The sequence below is a fragment of the Lissotriton helveticus genome, chromosome 11 (genome assembly GCF_964261635.1).
Source record: "Lissotriton helveticus chromosome 11, aLisHel1.1, whole genome shotgun sequence".
Classification (NCBI taxonomy): Eukaryota; Metazoa; Chordata; class Amphibia; order Caudata; family Salamandridae; genus Lissotriton; species Lissotriton helveticus.
This window is the reverse complement of record NC_136072.1, coordinates 54,354,485-54,367,718: the sequence shown is the minus strand read 5'-3', so window position 1 is coordinate 54,367,718 and position 13,234 is coordinate 54,354,485. Positions and strand designations below refer to the sequence as shown.

The window sequence follows — 13,234 nt, the reverse complement described above, 5'->3', positions numbered from 1 at the left end:
AAGCATGGCAACCTCCATAGACTCTCTTTGCATCAGCCTTGGCCAGCTCAGGCATCATCGGACTTTACGTCGACTGTCGATTCCTTGGTGTGTCATGGAAGCAGCGCTCCAATAGACTATCAAAGGCCAGGAACATGGATGGCTTTCGCCTTTCTTTGGTTTTCTTTGGTGCCTGAAGCATTGATCTTGGATCTGATCCAGACTACGGCTTCTTCTCTTCCCAGCAGATGTGGCCGCTTAGGTCTTGAACGCATCGAGGGCTGCGGCAATGACTGCCGGCACACTGCGATCCAACGAGTCCTTCTCCAGGCCCACCAGGCTGTTGAAGGTGATAGCTTTACCAGCCACTTTTGCTTGGACTCGGGCCCGGAACAGCCCTTTGCCGTTCTTTGAGCCAAGGTCTACCAGGATCTGGAAGAGAGAGAGGAGTCAATGAGTCAGCGGTGCTGACGCGAGCGAGGAGGAAAGCAAGAGACGAATGATGGACATCCAGAAACAGCAAGATTGAGGAGATAGAACATGATAAACATCAAGCCTCGACAAGGGACATGTGAGAGCGCTTTGAGAGAGAATAAAGAAGGTGCACGTAGGTGGAGAGAAGTGGGGAGTATGAGCAAGATATGAAATAAAAAAGAGAGAAAGGTATGGGGAGCTGAACAAAAATTGGGAATGAGTGATTGAACAATGTTACGAGTGATGACTGATATGAAAACAACTTACAGTGAGTAAGAGAGAGAAGAACAGAAGAAGACACTGGGGTTTGTGAACTGACAGAGTAAGAAAGAAAATGTGAAGGCAAGTGATAGAAAAGTGAGGAAGGGCATGTAAAAGTAAGATAGGGAATAAGTGGCATTGAAACAGAGAAAGACAAAGGTGGAAGCAAAGAGAAGACCCTTGGTCCAAGATGAAGCAAGAAACCTTCATGTAGGACCAAGAAATTGTGAGACAGCAAGAGTTTGTGAGGATGTGTGGATAGGGTGCGAGAGCAACTGAGGAGGTGGAAGAGATGAGAAAGAAGTCAACACTAATGTAGCAAATAAAACAGCCTTTGTTGAGTAGGCGGCAAAGATCCTGAGAAAAGAAGGAAAGAGATCTCGGCCAGGTCCATTATAGAAGCACAAAAAGAGGCACTGGGGGCACACTGGCCATCTATAGACACCCAAGCCGCTTGGCAAACAAGAGAACTGATCTCATTTATAGTATTCATGGAATCTCCATAGGTTGTTACCCTATGATGAAATATAGTTCTTTAAAAAACAGGAAAAATACAAGAAGTAGCTAAAAAAAATTAGCCTTTCCAGTGGAAGAACAAACTTCCTCAGTAATTTGCACCAGTCCATGCAGGTTTTATGATAGAGAAAAGGCTGGGTGTTTTTTTTTAATTTCTAGTTTTCAGGTTATGCGTATTTTTTATAGTTTATATTTTTCCACCACCTATTTTGTCTATTTAATTTTCACTCACATGAGGCTTGTTCAAGCAGAAAATGTCTAGTGAGCAGAAAATGCCTCAGCTGCATGGACTGCCATAGCAACATTCACTGTGTGACTTTAGAAGCTGGATGGACAATATAAAAAGAGAGTATCTTGGGTGAATTTTGTGCATAAGGACCAGGCACAATTCACGTAGTGTGAGTAATATAATGAAAATCACAACTATTACTCGTGCAAAAGTTGCACGATTTTACCAACTTCTACTAAAGGGTTGTGTAGATGTTGACTCTCAAGAACACCATTTGGTTGGGTTCCTCGGTGGCAACATCTTGCATGGTAGAGGGTCATAGCTTGATTAAGTGCATTTCACTATCCCGGCTAGTGGAAAGTGCTTCTTTCCAAAGTCTCCCAGTGATAAGTGTGCAAAAAGTGAGGCAGGAGTGAAATCACGATGATCCTATGTGCACCTTCGCCAAAGGCAGGGCCATCACAAAGGACTCAGGGGCTTATTTACAAACCCCTTGCGTCACCGGTGCGTCACTATTTATATGGGAAAAAGAGACGCACTGGAGGCGCAAGCGGATTGTAAATAAGCCCCTCAGCGTGCACTGTGGGTTGCCAGGGAGATGGAGCAGAGTTGAAGCACTGCGATCTCAGCCGGCTGGAGGGTGAGATAGCTGTGACTCTTCCAACAGGTGTATACCCTGATCATTGGGTTTTATTGACATGGACAACCATCATATAGAGCCTGATTTATGAAGAATTGATTCTGGATTAAGACAGGATTACAACCTAATGGTATTCAGCCTTTCCTGGCTGTAAATTTGCATTTCCTGGTTTAAAATTCCGAATGGTCACCTTGAATTTTCAGGATATTTGATAGTGCTGGAAGAAGAGTGAATTTATAGAGTAACAATTTCAAATCTTTAGGCACCATTTCTGGGGATATTTCTCTGTGTATTTAAGTTCTCTGGGAATCCGGTGATGGGTGAAATGGGTATATGACCCTGCTCAGCGCAGTTACCCACCTCCTGGAAGACCATGGACAGCTCGGGCTCAGGAACCTGCAGAATCCACCGGTACCGCTGCTTGAGGGCAGCGACGTGCGCCTCAGACTCGTTCAAAGCCTGGCAGGCTGGACAGAAAAGGGACATGTTGGATTCAGTAAGAGAATGTCATTGAAGTCAATTAACATCTGTTAATGCACTCAGCTTTGTCCTGATTTTCAGGAGATCCACCAGAAAATTAGACAGGAAGTTATTCTAAAGGAAATGTATTTACCATAAAGGTTATCCTGATCATGTGGCAGGGAAGGGGTGTGCCCATCACTTGTGTACTTTGTATTAATGTAAGCATCTCTCACTGTACCTGTAAAGTCCTTCCTTCTGTCCACAAGGGCCCCAGCTGCTTCTCTCTTTTGTCTCCGAGAAGGTCTTCCAAGGTGCTTGGATTCTGTTGAGAGTCACACATACAAAAACAATGTCATGAGAGTTCTTCAGTGTTAATGTCCTTTCTTTAACAAATCACTTCCTGTCATCCATAGCCCACTCCCTATCACTCACAGCTCACTTCCTGTTCAATGCCATCTAAAGCATTCATCTGTGCCGTCTCTTTGCATCTCACCTCACACTGTCCAGCACATCTCAGCGCGTCTAATACAAGTATTTTGGAAACAAATTGAGTCTAGAAAAAATCTACTAAGGCCCACTAGATACATGAGCCAGGAAGTAAAAAATGTCTTGGCTTTGTGTTTAAATTATGACTTCCAGATTGAGAGCCTCAGCAGTATCTCTAAACAGGAAGATACCCAGGTTAAATCTTTTTGTCATCTTATTACATCTCCTCACCCTCGCTCTGTGCTTGGCAAGGGCATTCTTACAAATCCCATTTTATTTATAAAGTTTTGGCTATTCTGCTTTCTGCTTTTTTTCTGAGGATTGAAAATCATAAATCAGAAGTGTAGTGGCACCCGTGTGGTAATACGGCGCTACAACTCACCATCCCTGCTCGGCAAGATTGATTGGTAATCAGACTCGTGGACACAGCGAACGAATCACTGATGGTCCGCCTAGGGAGCTGGTGCTGTTTCCCCACCTTGTCGTAGTTGGTGTAGAGAGCAGTTTCTCTATATAGTACCTGCTAATGTCCAAGGGCACCTCTCAGATACTGAGCAAATAGAGGTGGAGTGATGCTTCTTTCTCCGCCTTCACCAGTTGGTAGATCCACAAACCTGGCTCACTAGGCTGTGACATCGAATACTTCCCAGACCCATGTTGAGTATCTAAAATATTACTCTTAATTAGAAGAATCCAGAGGGGCTTTGGTGAATGCGTGGCATGCCATTTTCACCTGGCACCCACATCCTATGGGTCACTTGCTTTAGTCCTTCTTTGCTGTTCATGCGCTGGACATGGCTCAAGCTCCAGAACTTCCACCAGGTCAAGGGCTTCGGATAGCGAAGCTAGGCTGAGACTCCATGAGCAGACACATGTTCCTTCTCCAATCTCTAAGCGGGGCAGGAGAAGTACTGCCAATTTATGTCACCCCCCACTGCACCAAATATTAAATGACCCCTTAAGTCCCTTGACCCTGATATCCTGCCCCAATCCCTGAAGTCATGTCCAGTAAGGAAACAAGCATTTCACAGGTTCAATGTTTTTTTATTTTGCAGTTGAATCCCACCCTACTGCCGCCGCAGGACTAGGACTGCCAGAGACAGAATGCTCTGTACAGTGCGTCTGAGAGACTGAGGAAACATTTCATGCAATGCCAGATTGATTAGATCTGGATTCTGCCACTGGTATGCAGTGTGTTGCTACCTCCTGTTAAATCTGTCACAGAACTAACCTTACCGTTGAGTACGGGGACGTCCAACTGTTCTGCAACTGGCATTTCAAGATGGCCGACATCTTCCGCGAGTCCTTCTGTCGTCAGTTCCTGCCTCAATCTATGGATGCTCAGCCATCCCTGTCCTTTTAGCTCTTCCAGTGACGTATCATCCATCTATGAGGCAAGAAGCATTTTTATCTTTGATTCCCCTTGTTTCATATCATCCATACTCTTACATAATGTATTTTGTAATCAAAAGCACTTCCCCTTGCCAGGAGCTTCTAGTATTATTCTAAACATACCCAAAATCTATATCTATAGAACTTTGTTAGCATTTAGAGGCATTATCCAGTATTCTGTTGTGTTCTCTATTAAATCACTTATGCTTCACAAGTTCACATCTGTATGGAATACAGCATGCTGCTGTGATATGTTTAATCAAAACATTGAGCTTACACTGGTAAATTGACTACAGAAAACAAAACTGAACGAAAGTAGCATTTTTTTGGCATATATAATTTTGGTGCAGTAGGCGCACACACACCCATTTCACTATGCTGTAAATTTATACTACAAAAATAAGTTTGACAACTGTTTCCTATCGCCTCTGTGCCATGCTCAATTTGAGCCGGTGGTTTCCGGTGCTCAGTACTGGCACTTAATTGTCAACACCGGCACTATAAAAGTCTGCCACATGGTGGCACTGTTTGTCTAATTTGGAGATCAGTACAACAGCAGTTGTTTATTAACTAAGGATACATTATACATGACTAATATCTGTTGCCTAATATATTCCTATAGAATTCTGATAGTATTTGGGGACTGGAATAATCTGATTTGTCATACCTGTTGGAGTGTGATGGTTAGTAGTTGTGTTGGTACTGTAATTTGTGACATTAGTAGGGGCAATGAGTAACAGCAATAATAAATATAGAGCAGCTATGGGCTGCAATTCTACTCGAGTTTACGTGGCTTCACTTTCAATCTATACGCATTGAGGACAATAATTGTTCATGGATTACCAATAGCAAATGCTGCATTTTATCCACAAACCAGTGTTGGGGTCCCACAGGTAAATCCCTGAGAGGATGAAGTGTTCACACCCAGGGCTTTAAGTGAATTGAAAGCAGTGGAGAGGTCTCTAAAAGGGGCGTGGTCTGTGTAATTAAGGGATTGGCATAAACATGTAAACTAAATGTAAAGTGTAATGTGCCATCAACTGGTATTTTGGTGCCTGTATGAGTTTTCTGTTATTGCATTCTGATATAAAACACAGCAACTGACATGCACCTAAAACCAGACAGGGCTATTGGCTTTGTCAATGATCCTTGACTGCTTTAGATAAAGCACTTTGCAAGAGTAATATGCTACACAGAAAAATATAAACTAATAAGACTTTGGAAATAGCTAAAACTCTTAGGGAAAGCAAGATTAAGTATACCATGCAAAATATATACAGGAACTAAATCCCTGCCACTGATTACTTTATCATCAAAAATTGATAATTGTTTTTATGTGTAAGCTTAAGGACAATGATACAGGGCCAGTGAGGGACCCTTTTCAATGTCTGTCTTTAATTACTACCAGGTGTGAGACCTGGATGGCCCGGCACACTTAAAACCCAGACCAGAGACAGGTGGTTAATTTGTAGTGCATTATTTGCAGCATGCGACAACAGTGGGTAGCAACCTTACTCCTCATAGTCATTCCTCTCAAACGTCCAATTCCTTGGTCAGTCTTGGTTACTCCTTGACCCGGCTCGTAGGAGGTAGTGACCACTCCAGAAGGGTTATTCTGACTTCCTCTGGGTCCAATGGGTTCTGGTTGCCCAGAGATGGCCTCTTGAAAACTTACATCTTAAACTTGTTCTATGAGTCGCACTGGCCTCTTCCTGGATGGGCTGGTTCTCCAATCTCACTATGCTTAAGGGTTCTTTGGAAATTGCAGCTGGGAAAATCACATGAGGCTTTGGCTGCAACGCATCGTCACTTCATACTTGGGAAACTTTTATTTCTTTGGTAGGGGGGCAATGATCATTACCACTAAAACTATTCTCAGCCCCGCCCCCCAAAAGCTCCCTACCCAACCACACCTGCAAGGAAGCAAATGCTTCCAGTTACCGCCTGGTATATGGGAGCATTAAACCCTTCAGAATAGGAAATACTGTGTTGAATTCTATGGGAAACAGCCTTTACAAAGAGATTTTTAGCACGTTGTGCCTTTACCACACATTTTGTACGATGCATGTTTTTACCACGTAAATGCATTTACAACATATGCCTTTACCACGCATTTAAGGTAAATTGGGAGGGGCATGGGTGGGTCTCCCCCCCATAAATACATTGTTTATATAAAAATACAATGCATGGTAATGAGAATTCCGGTCACTGACAATCTCTGCGTGGAACTCCACCGAACTCATAATCAGGGCCTTAGTAGGGTTGTCTATAGGATATCTTTAAGAGATCCCTTTCAAACAACGTCTTGCCATGCTGGTTTCCTGGATTAAGAAAGGAAGCAATGCTGTCTTCACCACTACATTGTTTGCCCTTTATTAAAATATTTGTTTCTTCTCTGTAAGAAATGTCATTCCCTCTCATAAATGAAAATGGAAAAGGTCTGGTAGATTATTTATGGAAGGTAACAACACACCTACTCACTTACAAATACACAGCAAGAGTTTGGAATCTACAATAACGTTTTGGACTTGCATTTCTTTCCTTGCTGTACTATGTTTCATACTAAAGTATTATTGAAAGACTTGAACAGTCAAGTAAAACATATATAAGGCCAGATATGATAGGTCATGTGTATAAGTTGAGTTGAGGAAGTCTAATAATTTTAAAAATTATTTTTCTTGATATCCTCTATTATCTGATCATCTAGATGTCCATGGGTTTTCATAGGTTTCTCTGTCCCTCTCTAAGTTTATACTTTCAGGGAAGTGTAATCTTCTGCTTACCTGGAATAGTTGCTTCTCCATGGTCAGACCATCTGTGTCCACAGCTGGGGGCATTTCATTGGCCTCTGATTCTTCAGTGTTGAGTCCTCTCAGGTGGCTCACCCAGTCCTCTAGACTGGGGCCAACACCTTGGAATAAGGACTCGAAGGAGAGGGAGCGAGCCTTGAAAGGCCTGTAAGGAGGTGAGAGTTGAGCACACTGGTAAGAAACTGGTGCATGGAAAGAAGAGTGCACAGTGTCACCTAGAAGCATGTACTAGAAGCAACGTTTGTGAATAACTTTATCAGAAACGTTTGACCCAGAATATCCACAACCAAGACACAGGCTCATCTCAGCTCTAACCAAAAGCCCTGGATTTTTAGGGGGAAGGTGGGTAAAAGGCACAGACCTGGATGCCCTGATGTGGCTTCTGTGTGTGTGTGTATGAGGGTGTGTGGTGTAAGTATGTGTGTGTGAAAGAGAGAGATGGCACAGGTGCATACAGTTGTCTGGCGTTACACAAGATACTCTACCTGTAAATATATAATACAAGATTCTATTAGATTCTTTAAGACATGGGAAAGCTCCTGAACAGTTACAGTTATTTTCTATTACTTATATATTTACAAAATGGGTAAAGAGTGGACCTAGTGACAGAGAGACCTGATCAATTCCTCAAATAAAAAATAAAGAGAACATCTAGAATAGGGCCAGGAAAGAGACAAGAAGGATAGGCATTAAGGTATATTTTAAATAGATCCATTAGAACCTTTTTCAGAAAGATAGGAAGTTAAGGTTGAGTTTTAGATCAGTAACTATGCACAAAACAGTGAGCGTCTGCTGATTCACCAACACTACACTGAGGTGGGTGGACTACAAATGCTCAAAGATGGCATCCTTCATAAGATGCACTGACTCTCACCCACCGATGTGGCATGCTTCCTCATCGGGTATCGCTTCTCACAAGGTGGGCACTGCAGTACCCACTGGGCCCTCTTGGGGGCCCTTTGCTGGAGATCTTATAAGCGCAGGGGTGCATTTACTATCATTTTACACACCACAGTGCAGCAAGGGACCTTACTGTGCCACACTGCATGAAAGGGGGAGAGCAGAAATGCTCCATGTTTACAAATATGTGGAGTATTTCTTCTCTCTCCTTGCACTGGCGCACAGTGTGCGACCTAACGCCAATGCAATTACCCTGGCACCATAGTGCAAGGGTGTCTGTATTAAGGGCAGGGATATTTTTGTGCAGAAAGGAATACCTTCTTGCAAAAACACAATCTTTAGAGGCATATTCCTCTTTCTATGTGGGATGTATGACGTTACAACGCATACTTTTACATCGCATGCCTTTACAACGCGGTTTTTACATCGCATACCATTACAACGCATAGCGCTTTTGGGTGTTGGATAGTGAATAGTTTAATTTACTATTCCAACTCCTTCTATGTGTGCTGCAGAATGCAACACACATGGAAAAAGAAACTAACAAGGGGAAATAAAGATGCTTCTCCTTGTTATGCCTCTGTCATTTAGGGGCACCATTTTGGTGCAAACCCAGGTCTGCAAGTCTTTGTAACTCTGGGTTTGTGTCTAAGTACATGGGTGGATGCATGGAAACGTCCGTGCTCCACTTAAGTAATGCCTACCCGGCAGCGAGTAAGACAAGGCAGGGCTATGCTCTGCGTTTCTTTGTATTTACTAAACCACGCAAAGTGGCTTTGTGTGGCTTAGTAAATGCCAAAAATGATTTTTTGTCAGGGCTGCACCACAAAAGTGATGCAACACTGATACAAAATCACAGTAAATCTGGATCTCAATGTCCGGTGTTAGCCAGACAATGGCATGATGCCCTTCTCTTAACCTGTTTACCTTGGCGGAATGTTACCGCGGCGGACATTCCGCCTCGGTGCGGACGTTCGACGCTGTGGGCGGGGGCGCGCCGGCCATTGGTCGTGCGCACCACCCGGGAGGTAGTGCGAGCACGCAACGGGTTAACTATGGAAGTGATGTGGTAGATTAGAGCTGTGCTTGGAGCTAAAATTGCCTACTGGTTGTCCGATGCTGAATGTATTAACCTCTTCCATGCTCATGACGAGCTCAGCTCGTCATGAGCCACGGCGCTCCGGTGCTCATGACGAGCTCAGCTCGTCATGAGCCGTGGAACGCTCACACGCGGGGATAATTCCCCTGCTGTGCTGAGCGTTCCACGGCAGGTAATGCACCTGTGACGAGCTGAGCTCGTCATGAGCACAGGAGCGCCGTGCCTCATGACGAGCTCAGCTCGTCATGAGCATGCGGGCGCCGTGCGCGCCCCCCCAGCCCCCCAGCACAGCGGGAAATTAACACCCGCAGCGAAGGGGTTAACAAGAGTTGCCCATGCCAAGATTAAAATACCAAGTGAACCAACAGGGGGAATCTTGCCACTATTTCTACTTAAAACTAGGCCTGGGTGGAATTTCATTATGCCGGAGTAATTTGAGTAGTTGCTGTAATTCTGCATTACATTGATGCAGAATTACCTATAATTATGAGATTACAACTCCTTGCATAATTAAGAGTAATTTGTGGGTCAAAATCCTAGTGCAAGAGCACATTGAGCAAGTACAGGTGGCTGTTCACGCTCGCTATTTATGTTCTGCTGCACTGTGGGTTGTTTCTTTCAGTAAAATGCATCCTTGCTTCTATTTTGGATGTGAGGGTGCATTTTGCGCTAAGAAAATACCGCTAAATGTCATAGTAAATGTCACAGTAAAAATCCTACCCTAAGAGCACATTTAAAGAGCACGAGTAGCCGTTCATGCTCAGTATTCGTGTTATGTTGCATTTAGCGCTGTTTCTTACCACAAAATGCATCCTCGTGTCTCTTTTGGACGCGAGGGGGCATTTTTGCATTAAGAAATATCATTAAATGCAGAATTGCTCTACTTGTGCAATTCAAGTATGATCTTGCAGAATTTTTAGGTAATTCAGTGTGAATATGTTACACTGATTTACAGGAGTTACACCCATCCCTACTTAAAACTTTAAAAAGTCATATCTGCGGTTCCCAGCATTCGATTTGTCTCATGTTGGTGTCATTTTGTTTTTTAATTTGCAGTCTATTTCTCTTTTTGGGATTTTTATTCTTTTGCATTTCCACTTTATTACTGTTTTGGTACTGCATACATATTTTACATATTACCTCTAAGAGAAGCCTTTCTGCTCTGGGTTCTACCTACCAGAGGGTTGAACTCAGGTTAATTCAGTGACTTTGAGGGTTCACCCTGACAAGTGCTGTAATTATTCCTTGTGGTGGGGAAGTCACCAATCCAAACAATAATCCAATTTTTTCCAACTTCCTTTTTGGGAAAAACACTTAGGGCTTTATTTAGAATGTGGTGGATGCAGGATGTCTCATCTGCTAAAAGCAATATTTTCACCCAATGTGGTGGGGAGATACTCCACTCGGGTACCAATGGGTAACAGGTTAGAGATGGCAGAGGGATGGATGTGTGCATTTTACAGTGCTTATGTGTGCTACCCAGTGGTACAAGCAGTGAATGGCTGCTGGGACCCCAGCATGCAAGAGCCATGTCAGTTGTGTAGAAGCCCAACATATACGCCTCAACGTCGAAGGCGGAGTCGCGGAGTAGAACTAGTTTCAGCTGGTGTAACAGTAGAACGAAAAATGACAGTGAGGACTTCAGCCTAGGGCTATGACCTTTGCTTCAAAGAAAAGCTGGACTTGCCCATGAGGAAGTGACACCCTAGAGGAATAAAAAACAGACTTTTGCACAAGATTCGACCTGTGAGTTTTATGTTGCTCATGGTCAGAACATTATCTCACTGAGCTAGCTCATTAGAAACATCTGAAGTGTATCTGCTGGTTTAAAATGCTCCTATGAATGACCCACCTGCTGCAGGGATCTATTTGTGAACGACTATAGTTTATTACTCACAAGAGTAATGCATGAGCTGCAGAGATCTGTAATCACCTATGCATAGCTTTCAATAATCAATAATCAATAATCACAGGCTTAATGTAGACTCTGAAGAGAACTACATCTAACCAGCCACTGCACTGCTTTGAATCCCAGTAAGAAAGCTCAGTGGGTTTATGTGTTTACTGATGAGATCCTGTACAACAATAAGGGTTACTCTGACTTCCTGTAGTGCTAACAATGTCTCCTTCTTTTATGGTCAATAAAATGAATACCGTTGAGATGGCTATTATTTAAAACCTACTATGAAGTATCCAAACAATGCTATCTGTAGCTTTCTTATTGCTGACAGCAATGGGTGGTTCTTTGGTCACATATATTGATTGTTGCAGCATTAAAAATGTTTGATCTCGGGCTGCGCGTTGAATGCATTGGAGTCAGACAAGCCCTATGCTAATATGCATTGATGATGCCAGTGTAGTGAGATTGTATTGTACTTGTTAGATCTGTCAGCCTAAGGGTGGTCTTTCCCAAACATTTTGCCTACTTACCTCCATTTTGTTGCTGAAATGTGTTTTTCTTGGCCGTAGAACTCTGTCAACTTTACCACTGCTAACCAGTGCTAAAGTGCTTGTGCTCACAACCCTAAACATGGTTTAATTGGCTTACACCGGATTGGCACATACAATTAACGTATGAGTCCACTGCAGTGTGGTATACTGTAACCCAGGGCCTGTAAATTAAATGTTATTAGTGGGATGCAGCACTGATTGTGCCACCCACTTAAGTGAAACTCACAAAAACGACATCTCTTGTGAACCAGAGGTTGTGTATTGAGAGAAAAAGGAAAGCAGAAAGTGATCCTTTATAAGGATGAGAACCGTCACTCACCCGAGGGTGACATGCTCCATCATTGGGTTTCCTCCTCACATCGGGAGTAACACCTTAATACATGTTCCTGGCCGGCCATTGCAGCCTGAATGCAGTTTTAAACTTCAACTTCGACTTGCCAATGTGACCCCCTAGCCTTAAACTTCACTTTTATTGCATATGAAATACCTCTAAGGTAGTCCCTAAGTAGCCCTGGTGGCAGGGTGCATTGTAATTAAACGGTTGGGCACATACCTTTACATTTTACATGCAGTGGTAGTGAAAACCTCCAAAATTTGTTTTTCACTACTGTGCGCCCTATCTGTCCCATAGGATAACATTGGGTTGCCTTAGTACATTTAATAAGTGCTAACTTTCAATTGGGACCAGGTAGCCAGTTCATGTTTCATTTCTATGAAATTGCAATAAAAAACCTTCTTTAATTGTAAAGTCGGATATTTAATTACAAATGTGAAAATACCACTTTTAGAAAGTTGGCATTCCATTTTCCTGCCTTAGCCCTTTTATACCTGCAGCATATCTTTGGTCACATGACTGGGTGTAACTGGCAGCTATAGCTTGTGAATTCCTTCTAGACAGTCACACAATAGACAGATTAGGTGTGCCTGAGTGGGCCACCCGCTGGCAGGATGGTCGGGGAGCGAAGCTGAGTACTGCTCCACTTGCAACTGAATAGGCTGTGTGTGTCACAGAAAGGAATTATCACCTCCAAATTGTCACTGTAGCCAGATTAGCGCCAGGGCAGGTGAGTCAGGAAATTCCATGCACTTTAAAGAGACTTTCTAGAAGCTTCTCCCACCTTCCAGAGAAAGGGCACCAGGTATACAAATAGGACTCTCAGGCTCACTCCTCAGTCCAGTCCTGGTCCTGCGGAAGGACTCTCAGAGGACTGCCTGCTGCGGTGACCTGCTGTTCACTCTGCAAGGCTGCATTGCTGTACCTTGAAGGGCTGATTTGCTACATGGTGCCTGCCTTGAATCTTCAGAGGCCAGCCATGTTGTTTGAGCCCTGCATCTTCACCAAAACCCAGGACTACCAGAGTGATTCAAGGGGCTAGTTAGCTGGTCTCATGTTCAGAGTCACAGGGACATTAAAGGCTCTCACCATTTTGAACCCACACCTGGTCCCATTCTGAGTGATTTCTGAACACCAAAGTGATGGCCCACTAGCCCTGAACCCTTGGTTGTGTAGCTTATGGTGCTCAGATGGCCAAAAC

The 13,234-nt window shown here is 43.5% G+C and overlaps 1 protein-coding gene across 1 annotated transcript in view; it reads right to left on the bottom strand.

The window, feature by feature from the left end:
• Positions 1-237: 237 nt before the first annotated feature.
• PRSS56 (serine protease 56) overlaps positions 238-13,234 on the bottom strand; it is a 61,771-nt gene continuing 48,774 nt past the window's right edge. The window contains exons 12-16 of the mRNA XM_078666068.1: positions 7,223-7,394; positions 4,284-4,434; positions 2,800-2,883; positions 2,460-2,566; positions 238-411 (exon numbers count right to left, since the gene is read on the bottom strand). Of these exons, the coding sequence (XP_078522194.1) occupies positions 238-411; positions 2,460-2,566; positions 2,800-2,883; positions 4,284-4,434; positions 7,223-7,394 (688 nt within the window). The remainder of the gene's footprint in view (positions 412-2,459; positions 2,567-2,799; positions 2,884-4,283; positions 4,435-7,222; positions 7,395-13,234) is intronic.